General features: G+C 43.6%; 2 protein-coding genes across 10 annotated transcripts in view; both read left to right on the forward strand.

Annotated features, from left to right (window-relative positions):
• The window catches only part of LOC131265771 (calcium uniporter protein, mitochondrial), a 102288-nt gene extending 98560 nt beyond the window's left edge, over window positions 1–3728 (forward strand). For all 4 annotated transcript variants that reach the window (XM_058268079.1, XM_058268081.1, XM_058268080.1 and 1 more), the window contains exons 5-8: window positions 549–654; window positions 2073–2174; window positions 2260–2463; window positions 2557–3728. In XM_058268079.1, the coding sequence (XP_058124062.1) occupies window positions 549–654; window positions 2073–2174; window positions 2260–2463; window positions 2557–2841 (697 nt within the window). In that variant the 3' untranslated portion in view covers window positions 2842–3728. The remainder of the gene's footprint in view (window positions 1–548; window positions 655–2072; window positions 2175–2259; window positions 2464–2556) is intronic.
• Window positions 3729–8735: 5007 nt separating this feature from the next.
• Window positions 8736–12398, forward strand: part of LOC131265768 (serine/threonine-protein kinase mig-15) — a 43642-nt gene continuing 39979 nt past the window's right edge. For all 6 annotated transcript variants that reach the window (XM_058268072.1, XM_058268073.1, XM_058268076.1 and 3 more), the window contains exons 1-2: window positions 8736–8836; window positions 11000–11293. In XM_058268072.1, coding sequence (XP_058124055.1) covers window positions 11225–11293 — 69 coding nt within the window. In that variant the 5' untranslated portion in view covers window positions 8736–8836; window positions 11000–11224. The remainder of the gene's footprint in view (window positions 8837–10999; window positions 11294–12398) is intronic.

Consider the following 12398-nt stretch of genomic DNA (forward strand, 5'->3'; position numbering starts at 1 on the left):
ATGGACCACGAACGAAGAGAAAAGCTCTTACGAGCGAGCGACAGATTGAATTTGTTTGTGCAACAAATCCCGATGGAGGCGCCTGGTGGCTCACGACCGGTTTCGGCCGAAGCGATTAAAAATAAATCACTAACGTGAGCGTTTCACTCGAAGCATCACGAGTTTCGGGTATTCGTCTCACGTTTTGAGTGTCCGGAGTGGTACCAGGCAAGGGTAGGAATTTCCGTTTCGTTTCGGGTGAAATGTTTTAGCAGTTGATTATTGTTTAATTGTATGGAGCATGTGTTTGGTTCCGGTTTAGAAAGAAATAAACAGCAATACGGAACCTGCCCAACAGCTGATTGCTAATGGGGTTTCGATCGAATGTCTTAAAAAAAGCACTCCCACGTGGAATAATTTTTTTTATCACCGGTAAAAATAGAATTTCAACTTCCTTTACAAAAATTCAAATTCAACAACCTTCCTTTACAAAAATTCTACCTCTGCTCTCACGAATTCTGTGGATATTGAAATTACAGCATTCCCTTTCTTATTCCACCTTTTTACAGGCTGCATCTGAACGACAGACAATACTACGTTAAGCCACCGAAACGTGAAAAAATTACCTCAGAAGAAATCACTAGACTAGGGGACGTCCAGGCACTCGTGGCGCAGGTAAAGTATTACGTTTTGTTTCATTTCCCAGCGCTAATCCCTCAAACGTGAAGGCAATAACGGTCAAAAACGTGGAACATACAGCAATACAAACGAATGCAAAATCCATTTCATAAATGCAACACAACACATTGTGCAAAGGTTGGTCAGGTTGACAGATTGTTTTCCTCCAAATCGGAAAAGTGAGGCGGGTCATATTCGGATGCGCTTTGTTTCGCATTCGCGTTCCAAAATTGGCTTTTCGTTTCCTGTCCTTCTTTTCTCCATGAAGTGTGCCAGAAACTGGTTTCCACTTTTGCATGGTTAAAAATGGAACAGAAGTGTCCTCCTCCCCGCGTGCGAGCGAAGAAGTTAAGCTGGCGTTCCTGGAATACCGTGCCGCCGGTTCGTTTGCATTTTACATGATACTTGAAAACCTGTTATTTTAATGCCATGTGGATGCCGAAAACGAGTGCATTTCTCTGTTCACTTCCGGAATAATGCATGAGTGTTTTGTTTCGTACTTGTCAACTCGCCTCAGGCAGTTGCCTTGCCTGGTGGGTTGTTTTTAAATCCTCCCCGCGTCATCAATGTCTCTCGGTGGACGATCTTCCCAACGTCTATTACAGGTCGTGTAAAATAAGCGTTAAAATTATTTCCGCTTTAAAGAGGAAGTATTCCCCGAGCAGCTCCCATATTTAATGCGTCCGTGCTACAATATAAGGCTCATGAATTTATATCTTTTAGCGGTACAGCTTTCGTTGCTCGTAAACGTACCGCGCTTGCAATACCTTTGTTTGTACGCCAGCAAGGCGAACACCATAATAAAAATAAACCCATCAAACCCTCACACACGTGCACACAACACCTTTCTCCCAATTAAACTTTGTGCCCTTTTGTTTTCCGACCCAATGCCCCCTCCCCCCCGAAAAAGGTGGGGGGCCACAAACGGCGACAGTCAACGGTGGAAGGAAAGTACACCAAAAACTCCAATTTGTAGCCGTTACTGTACAAACAATGGACCCGCCCGATAAAGGGACGGAAAGCGAGCGAGCACGTGTATAAACGGGTAGAATCCTGCCTTCCTGAGCTGTGTGGGTCATCGGGTTGTTAACCGGGTTCGAGCTAGAGGATGTTGGCTGCTTCATTTTCCCCCTTTGTAGTGACCCGTAAAATATAGGATCGTGTGAATTGTACCACATCTTCCGTGTCTTGAACCTCGAAGCTCTGAGTGGATACCCAGACGAACCGGAACTCAGGGGTTATACGAAGGGTCTGACGCGGCTGATAGCACCCGGGCGTTGCTTTAATCGGTTCCTAATTAATCGTTCTCTATCGAATAAATTAAAACACCCTTGGGACGGGACGAAGGGTCACGCATACAAGATGTTTACCCTCACTCAATTTCATTCTTTCGTTTCGTCCGTTTTTCTCACCAGCTCTACGAGGCCCTGCACGTGGGCGAACATCAGATTCACAAGGAGCGAGAACTGAACGGCAAGCTGGAGGAGCTGACCGTGAAACTCGGACCACTGGAGGAGGTAAGGTGGAGAGGGGTGTGATGGGCAAGACTCCATTTGGCAATGAGGTCCAATTCATTTATTTTCTTTTTTTTTTTTTTTGCAGAAAAAGAACGAACTGGACCAGATCGCCGCACGGAAAACGAACGTTCTGACCTGGGTCGGTCTGGGACTGATGTCGGTACAGTTCGGTGTGCTCGCCCGGCTAACGTGGTGGGAGTACTCCTGGGATATTATGGAACCGGTGACGTACTTCGTGACGTACGGTACGGCCATGGCTGCGTACGCGTACTTTGTTCTCACGAAGCAGGTAATACGATCGTTCGAGCTTCGATAGAGTACAAAATTGTCGATCTTTTCCCTTTCGATTGATCCCCCACCCCTCTGTGGTTTACCATTTTAGGAGTACCTCCTGCCGGACGTGAAAGACCGCCAGCATCTGATCACGCTGCACAAGGCGGCAAAGAAGGCCGGCATCAATCTGGCCGAATATAATGACATCAAACGACAGATCGCGGAAATCGAACACGATCTACGCCGGCTGCGGGACCCCCTGTACATGCATCTGCCGGCGCCACCGCCGAAAAGCAAAACGTACAGCGCGACCGAGATCGCACTCTCGAAGAAGCAGAAGAAGGCCGCCTTCGAGGCTTCGCTGGGCGTTCCCGGGAGCACCGGTCAGCAGTAGGAAGCTGAATGGTTGACTTTGCAACACGGCTACTAGCTGCTACTAGACCGCAGACGAACGACCAGCGATATTTGTGGTTGCGAAAACAAACAAAAGACGCAGGATAAAATGTCCTTTCGTCGTACCGTCGGTGGGCAGACGGAATGGAAGGTGAAGAAAGGAGAACAAAAAAACTCAAAGCAACAGCAGATGATAGAGAATAACGATTGAATCGAAAGTTAGATAGAAGGATTATGACGAGCTGAGCAGATTTCATCCTCGGTCCAAGGATGGCAACGGTTGTAACAAGTGGGTTCGGTGCAGCACAATCCAAAACAATCAATTTCTTCAACCCATGAACAATGGCCGAACGGACAGAAGATTACTACAAGCGCACAAAAATGCAAAAGTCACACAAAACACATAACACTAAGCGCAATAGCAAAACGTTTGATAACATGAAAACAGCAAAACCGAGCAGGAGACAAACCGTCGGCCATCGATTGTGAAACCTGCCTCCAATCCTCATCCCTAAAACAAAAGAAAAAACCTAATGGCCCGAGATTCGTTTCGTAACCATCGATCTAGCACAAACTGACGCACCCCGCAAAATGTAAAGAAACGCCTCACTTTCTCTACTTGTTTGCCGTACTAAAACCATGTGCACCGACCGGAAATATTTACGGGTTGCCCGTAAGCTCAAGGTTTTGTATCGCTAATGTTTTATTTAATACTTACTAAGCCCGTACTTATGGCACAACCACACCCTGGCTGCTTAAGTTGATAACAACGGCAAAAGGGGTTTATCCCCGTCGACACCTCCCTCGGACGTTCTTAACTATGTAATGGAAATTTACGTTCTCAATGATGTGTTGTTATCGTTTTTTAAAAACGTTTATCCGAGCCCGGGCACAAGTGCATTTTCTTTGCCGCCAAAACGTTCGCGAAAAATAAGTTTTTGCAACGGTATGCAACTGTTTACTTTTTAATAAGGAATCTCATCTCGCCCTGCAGGAATGTCATGTGTGTGTTTTGTGAAAGGTTTATTTTTCTGTTTTACTAATGTCTTTTATTTTGTGTTTAGTTTGTAAGAACACAGCAGAAGGCTCTCACAAAGCCCAAATAAGTTACCCTCACCAACAGAAGTAAACATGGTGTGTTCTATTGGGAGGACATCAATCATTACTCTAGTTTGCTTATGCTTCTGTATACCTTCAGGTCAGTGTGTGTTAAATTGTATGTTATCATTTTCAGATGGTTGCAAATAAACGATATTATAATCATTATTTTTCTATTTTTTTCAAATATTATTTCTTGAGGTTTTTTTTTCATTTTCAATATCCTTTTATTTTTAGGGAATTATTTAAATAAACCTTTAAGTTTCTCTTTTAAGAATCGCTAATAACAAAACATAAGATAGTATATAAGAAACCTCGGGGGAGTTTTTCAGTTGTGTCTGATAGGGTCTTAAAAACTGCGCTCGTGAACCGTGAAAAACAGTTAACGTAAACTTTTGAAGTAAAAAAAAATAAATATTGTTATAGAGGATAGTGAGAACATGCTACGAGTGACGTGACCACTAAAGAAAAAAAAAACCCTCATCATCTTCGACTATGCCGGGAGGTTCAAATACGCGCCTCAAACATATTTCAACATTTTTACACTCCAATTCTCACCCCAAACTAATTCTGCACCGCAGTATATCGTCGGGCTTCAAATTGTGTTCTTATTACTACAGCTCGGGGGTAGCCTTGCCCTTGTTTGTTTGTAGTTTTCATTTGTTGGACTTTACTAGCAAAACTGAACCGATCATTAGATCCATGCGGGCATGCTTTAATAAACTAAAGAACGAGCTTCTCTTTGGATGCGATCAAAATATGAAACTTACAAGGTCGACAAAATCTTTCGCTAACAAGCGGCTAGCGCTATCCAATACCACTCTGCTCTGCTTACTCTTGTTTGCAGCTCACGCGTGTTTGAGGATGCTCTAACATAATTGATATTAAATAAGCCTTCGAATAACCGTTAAGTTTTTCGTTACGATCTCGTTAACGTATCCAATTCTCTTGGGAAAAAAAATGAAAAACCCTCTCCTCTAAGCTTTCCACTAGCTAGTGCACTAGTATTTACCTCTGTATTTAAAACTGTTTAAAAATCATCTCCATAAATAATGCTAATCGACGAGAGAAAAAAAGGTGGCATAAAAAACAAACTACCGATCAAGAGTGAAATCGCGTTGCAAAAACTACAAATGTAAAACCTATCGTTAAATATGACCAACCGAAGCGCGACTGACGGAGCCACCGGAAACAATTGTGTCCACCACACACAATTGGTTTAGGTATCCAGGCAAAAAGCAATTTGATAAATCGTTTGGGAATCCTTTTTAGAGCCATTTTTAAATCTACTTAAATATAAATCGCAGTTATCGGAATGTTTAGTGAAATGGCGGTGTAGAAGGTAGCGTTGCCGTACATACAAACAGACACACGTACACACACAAACACTAAGGTCGACCCTTCCCCTTCTTATCACTCGTTTCATTAGAGCTTACCTCATATTCATTGAGGTGCGTTCTTTGTTTGGATTGAAAGATCAGATTGAAAGCTTGTATAGAATTAATCGCCTCCAAACGAAGCTGCATTCCACACTTTAATCCTACTACTAGTGCTAGAGTTCCTTCACTGTTTCTGCATCTCCTGGTAGCATCTTTGAAGTACTTTAAATTGGCTTCCGCCTAGGAAATAATCTGCACCCCCTAACCACTCACATATCTCACCCCTATTTGCCGCGTGTTGATTGTTTAGAAACGTTTCCCGGATGATAACAAAAAACGCCGGTTTGCCTTTGCCTTCCCTACCTTTAGCTAGCAAAAGAACTGATAATGTGTACGATTCTTTACTTCCTCAACCTCTTAAGCTCTTCTACAATCTTACGTCAAAAGGTATTCAAGATGCCGTACGCTGCAAGCGAGTATTGAACGGATACTGGCGATGAGGAGAGGAAGAGAAAAACCTATATCAAGTGCCAATTTACCTGCAAACTGAAAACACGAGCAAACAATCGACCGATCACGGCGTTCACAGGAAGAAGGTGCAGGAAAACGGGGCAGTTGGGTGCAAAAAATGCCCGTTCTAAACTCGTACACTCCTTTGCATAGAGAACTAATCCTCTCCAGTATTTAAACTTACTAAACAAATCTCATTATAGGGCATGATGGACACTCCCACGCACATACACACAAACAGACACAAACACAATGCTACTTACCTTTCCAACAATCTTCTTACTAGAGATCAAATGTGAAATTTATAAATACTGCAAGTGATTGCAAAATTATAACAAAAAGAACCTAGCATCTAGCGCAAACAATGAAATCGAAAATCTACCTGTCTTCAAATAGCGAATAAACAGCAAGTGTCGGAAAGGGATTCACGTAAAGAAAAAAAAATATTCGAAGAAAACGGAAATTATGTATATTTTACTACGATTGCAGTCAGTGGAAGCCAACGGATCGGGTCTCTGCTTCACTAAACCGTTTCATACAGTACAGTAAGCCATAAATACATACATATAAAATTAGGGTTTCTTTAACTTTGAACAAACCATAACAGGATGTTGATAGCAAAGCAAAGTAAACAAACAAACAAACAAACGAAAATTGTATGACCATACACCATAGCAAGCGATCCGAGACACCATAGTAATGATAGAGTACATAAGAAAATTAAGTACCCCCTGGCAAGATGTATGGTATCTGCAAAAGTATTATGAACAAACCTGGAATTAAATAACTAACACTAAAACAAAAACAAAAACTAGGTAAATTATATTACATGCGCCGGGCAAGTACACGATACATGAACGGTTTGACAAAGACACGAAAGGAAATAAGCCACGTGTAGAGCAGACGAAATCAGACGAACTAACAAATTATCAACCGTAAAACCCGTACCAACGTGCTACTAATCCCCGACGTGTGTAGGTCCTACAATGACGGATGAATTGCATTTGCAGTAGTGGTTTTGGAAAGGATTTAGAGTCGAAGCAAGCAGTATTCCGGTTCCGTTGTTCCCGTAGGTAATTTGTTGAAAATGGAAAAGGAAAACATTTGTTTGTACATATTTCATATAGGTGTAGCTATTGTTGGACAAAGCTCGAGCTGATAGGTAAACTAGACGATAGGGAATAGACACAAACGAAATCCTATGATCGTAGGAAGTCGGTCTGCCGAGGTAACATCGAAGACGTTGTTTTTCATCCTCCTCTGTAGGCTAGCGTACGATGAATGATCTTACCACGCGCAGCAACAGCAAATGTGCTGCGCAGGAAACTAAAACGAGACAAGAAAACGCAACCATTCATTAACCTAACAACTATTATATTAAAACTAATACTAACTGCTGCTAACCCTTCAACATCAGCCGGTAACACAATGGAGGATATTTGAAAATTTTAACGATAAGCAACCAACAACCGCGCAAGCAAAATACTAACGAATTTTTTAAACATAAACATGCTGTTGTGAAGCTGTGATTTCTCCGCACTTTGCGCCTGTCTCTCTGGTGGTAGTGGTGGTGGTGGTGGCGGTGGCTCGAGGTTGGCCACAACTTGGGGTGGAGAGGAGGCCAGTTTTTGAACTTACGTGCCTACGGTTTGGTTGGAATTGAAGCTGCTTGTGTGTACCCAGCACTCGTTGATTATATGTTAAGTCCCCCTGGCGCCGGAAACATGCCGACCAGAAGTTGGTAGTGTGATTGTGAATTCAAACATTCGTTTCTAGTTCCATTTACTTCCATACAGCGTACTGTTGCCCAGGGGCCTGCAAGTTTCCTTCATGCTCTAGCGTTGAATTGAACACCAGTTTGCATGTTTTACGGATGAAGTTTGGATTTGAAACAATTGTAAAGTTTGGTTATGTACTATTGTAAATCAAATGCTATCTAAATGAGAATAAAAACATGAATAAAATTGATCAAAACTTTCTCTATCAGTTGATACAATAGCATATCCGTACATAATTTATTTGTGAATTTCCTAAATTTCGATAGTTAAACAGCTCATTGTTCTGTGCATAATAATTTAAAAATTTTCAAAATTTATTTGTCCAAAATCACCAACGTCATCCAGGCGAGTAAATTCGCAATTGCAATTCCACTTTGACAGTACAGTCTGTTCTCGAGTTACGCGGTTCTCGACTTACGCGGATTCGGAGATACGCGGTTTTCAAAATTTGACAGTAGATTGGGTTTATTACATCGATTTAAATTCCTGAGATGTACAACCACACGAATAAATATGTAAATTACACATTTGCATAACTTACGCTTTTTATTTCGTTTGGTGAAATTTATGTTGTTAGAATACGCTTGCATTGCATTCATATTAATGATCAAAGAAAAATTTTGAATATTCTATGATACATGTACACAAGAGCTCGATCTCTTAACTCCTAGTATAAACTATGTGTCAAGCAATATTCGAGATACGCGGAAATTCGAGATACGCGGATTTCTCTGGTCCCCATTATCCGCGTAAAGCAACCCGTAGACGTTGCGAACTTGTACGCGCGAACAATTTGACAACCTGGCATTGCCTATGTAAAGGAAAGGAAAGGAAGATTTCCTCTTATATCTTCCTTTCCTTTCCTTTACATAGGCAATGCCAGGTTGTCAAATTGTTCGCGCGTACAAGTTCGCAACGTCTACGGGTTGCTTAACTCGGGAACAGACTGTAGCTAAATGTTATGGCTGTCATTTTCATCTCGTCCGGGCGGTGATGTCAGCGATTTCGCTCACACATAGGCCCTCCTGCGACCGTGCCCAAGCTAGTTGGTTCGTTCGCGCACACGTCTGATGCTGCACAAGATGAGAAAAAAACCTAAGCTACCCGTGCCTTCCGATGGCAGTAGTAGTACAGCAGTCGCAAGTGGCAAACGGGTTCGATGTCGTGCAGACGAAAGATGACGACCAATTGCCGTGCGGTGAAATAATGGTGGACAAGTGCTGAGAAAAAAGTAATTTTACCGTTCATCGTCCTGTGTTGCGTGGTAGATATCAGTCCGACGGAAATGCCGTGCCGTTTCCCTCCGGATACCAGTGCCTAGAGATACTGTGTGTGGTGTTGTAGGTGTGCTGCTGTGTGTTTTCTTTTCGGCTTGCCGTAGTCTGGCAAATGTCCAACGTCGACAAAAGCGAATGAAAGAATTCAATCAAACGCACCTTTCTGCGTGCAAAGAGTGCAAAACGATCCGCGGGTCGATTGTGAATGGTTGATGCGGCGTTCCAGTTGTGTTTAGTGGCGAATTTGCGGAGCAATAGATAAGATTGCTGTACTTTTTAGTTGCTTCTTGTTCATCGCTCATTTTCCACATCCCACCCTCCTCTCTGGGGGGGTCGAAAAAAAAGCTTCTCTAGCAAGAGCTCCAATGTGGAGCCGAGCAACGAGATTGTTCAGAATGTGTCGTTGTGTGTGTGTGCGTGTAGGAGACGCGTGCGAACATGTTAGTCCATTAAAAATCGCTTAGCTTCCCGACAGTTCAATTGCGAACGAATTACTGGCTGTCGAAAGATGCATAATGTCTCGATATTGATGGAAACCATGGTGAAAGATCTATTCCATCTCCCCCAGACGGATCGTGTTCTTGTTCTTCCGGATGGTCTTTTGTGCAGAAAAGCGGGTGTTGTGGAAGGTGGCGAGACGAGATGAGAGAGATGGGTGTTTCCACGGCTCCCGTCGAGGGCGGCAGAGACGGCGATAACGAGATGCGCGATGCGAAAGAAAGAATGCGAACATAGAATACGAGGAGCGTTCACCGCACTATGGGGAAGAGAAGGACAAATTCCAAAATCTGAACTTTTAGCAGTTGGAGATAACATAAACGATGGGAAACTGCATGACTAGAAAACATAGTTTAGAGAGCCTTTTTGCATAAAAAGTTCGTTCGTTTCCTTACACCAGAAGACCCACAAACAGATGATCGGATGGGATGCTAAATTATATTTTACATTCATGAACTTATTGTATTGTTAACTTTCTTTATTGTAGTATCCTCTTTTCTATTACGGAACCCATCAAATTATTTATGACATTGGTTCTAAGGAATTCCCCATAGTGAGTTGAAATTCAGAGATGGGCGTGAAGAGAGAGAGAGAGAGAGAGAGAACGATTGAAAAGCGCAATGATTTAACAAAGCAAACGATGCTCTTAACTTCCCTATTGAATACGCACACTTGCACACTCCTGGCGCTACCAAACATATACTTCCAGAGCGAATGAGCCTTTTTTTCTTGTAGTCAAGTTTTGGAAAAAAAATCCAAAACCTCATCTCCGTGTGTTAGAACTGTCAGTTCATAAACGACTGTGCATATTTACTCATTATCTGTACTTTCTAGTTAGTACACTTTACGAAGTTTTTCAGCAGCACAGTGGGAAGGAAGGAAAAAAGGTAGTTTTGAATGAGAACCATTTTTCCACCAAACCTCGTTCGTCCGAAGGAAAGAGAAAGAGCGAGGCACAAATGTGCACAATGTGAGAACATTTTTCTGTATCGATTGATCGGTGACGTACAGTGTCGTACCGGCGAATGTTGTTGTTCTAGGCAACGTTTGACCGGTAAAGGCCAGTAAATCAATTGAGTCATTGAGGCGAGCTACGGTCTTCATTTCCGGGAAAAAGAAACTCGTTTTCTTCTCTGGATCACAGTTCCTTCGTAATTCATTTCCTTCATCGTGGCATAGTGTCATTCGCGGGTATTTTACGTTCGATTTTAAAGCACAACCGTGTTCCATTCATTCTCCAAAGCCCTCTTGTTTTGCGACCAAACCGGATCGTGGTGGCAGTGCATTGGAATACTTTTCTGCATTGTTCCGACGAACAATAGGAACCGCCGCACATGCACAGACGCACACTTCGCGCAACTGCAGAAAAAAGGATAGGCGTGTGCTTGCGAGTGTGTCTGTGCCTTGTTTGTATGTTTGGTTGTTCCTAAGAAGTGCACACCCGCGAGCTACTGAGATAGTGTTGCACTGAAATTGTTCCTTCGTATCGCGTTGTTGGTGCTTCAAGAATCCGTCGAGTGTTAATCGCACACAGAAACTCCTGCGTCGTGTGTCCAGAGGAGGAGTGTTTTTATTCCCGTGCTTCGTCACTGATGGTGTAATTCGAATTTACTTCACAGCAACAAACGCAGTCAAGTAGGAAAGCAAACTAATCAAAGTGTGCCGCTGAGGCTTAGTGAGCAGCACCAGCAAGCAAGTAGCAGAAGCAGCAGCAGCAGTAGTGATCAAGACAGCAGCGCAGATAAGTGGTGGAACAGATACCCGGCAGGGTACGTGTAGTGGCCAAGTGCAAGAAGAAGTGAACTCGTCCGACTGTGCGAGGGACAGAACGCCGGGACGTCAAAATGGCGCACCAAATGATGGCCCCGTCGGTGAACTGTTCGCTGGATGATATCGATCTGAACGCACTCAAGGTAAGTGTGTGTTGGGTTGCCAGCTCGTATGTGCTGGCGGATTTGTTTTGCTTTCACCATCCTATCGGTGTAGTGTTTCCGGTGCGCCGGCTCCGGTTTTCCAGTCCCCGCAACCGCCAGCCGCCCGCGCTTCTTCCTTCGCAGCATGTGTTGTCTGCTTTCCGTTTGTGACGGCGAATTTTAAGGTGTGGTTGTCGTCGGTGTCCCGTTTGACGTCCAGCGCTGACAGCTGTCAGAAGCGTGACAGTCGCGGGGCGCGGTGCACCCACGAATATTTTCCTTCGCCCAAATCAATCTGATTAATCAAAGTAGCGCCGGCTATCAGTAGCAGCAGTCAAAAAATCATGTTCAACAATACCGGCCATTAGCAGAAAAAATTCCATAGCCTTGGACAACGGACGCGCGACTACTTCCGGGGCGGAACCGGTCAACGGAGACACATATTCTTGGCACGTCCTCCCGCTGCCGGAACCGGTGGCCCATTAGCGACCTTGAACTCGCCACTCGTAGCGCATCGTATGCCGATGATGGATTGGTCCGCAAACGAATTTCAGTTCCGAAGCGTGTCGGATGGCGAATCCGGTCGATTTAAATGGCTTTTTTTGTTTCGTTCCCGGTTGGTGTTTTGCTTGTGCGTTCATTAGCGCACAGTTGGCGTCATCATGTCTCAATTGCAGGATGTTTCGTTGATGGGAAAACATACCCGAAGGGTGGCGTAACGTTTTTGTCACATTGCTCTATCCATTTTGTTTTCCCTCTAAATCGATCATTGAACTCCAGTGGGAAAATAGTTCAATAATTGAAAAAAAGAGTTTTATTTCAATCCATCCTTTGAGGCCGGTTTGTCTCCGAAGCGCATCGCTGCCGAACGGGAAACCTGAAAAAAACAAAAACAAACCCCCGTATGGGTAACATACTTTTTTGTCGTTCAACGACGTTATTTATGTTTACCGGCTAAGCGCAGAGCTGGCCTCAGACAAAACAAATTGAAAGGAAGATCAACGTAGCCGGGGGTGGAAAACTGTTGATGAAAACAGACACACGTGAAAGCAAAGAGGACGAAAGTGGTTTGAAGGATCGAGACGAGCGTGAGGAAAAACCGATC

Source organism: Anopheles coustani, chromosome 2 (assembly GCF_943734705.1).
Source record: "Anopheles coustani chromosome 2, idAnoCousDA_361_x.2, whole genome shotgun sequence".
Lineage (NCBI taxonomy): Eukaryota > Metazoa > Arthropoda > Insecta > Diptera > Culicidae > Anopheles > Anopheles coustani.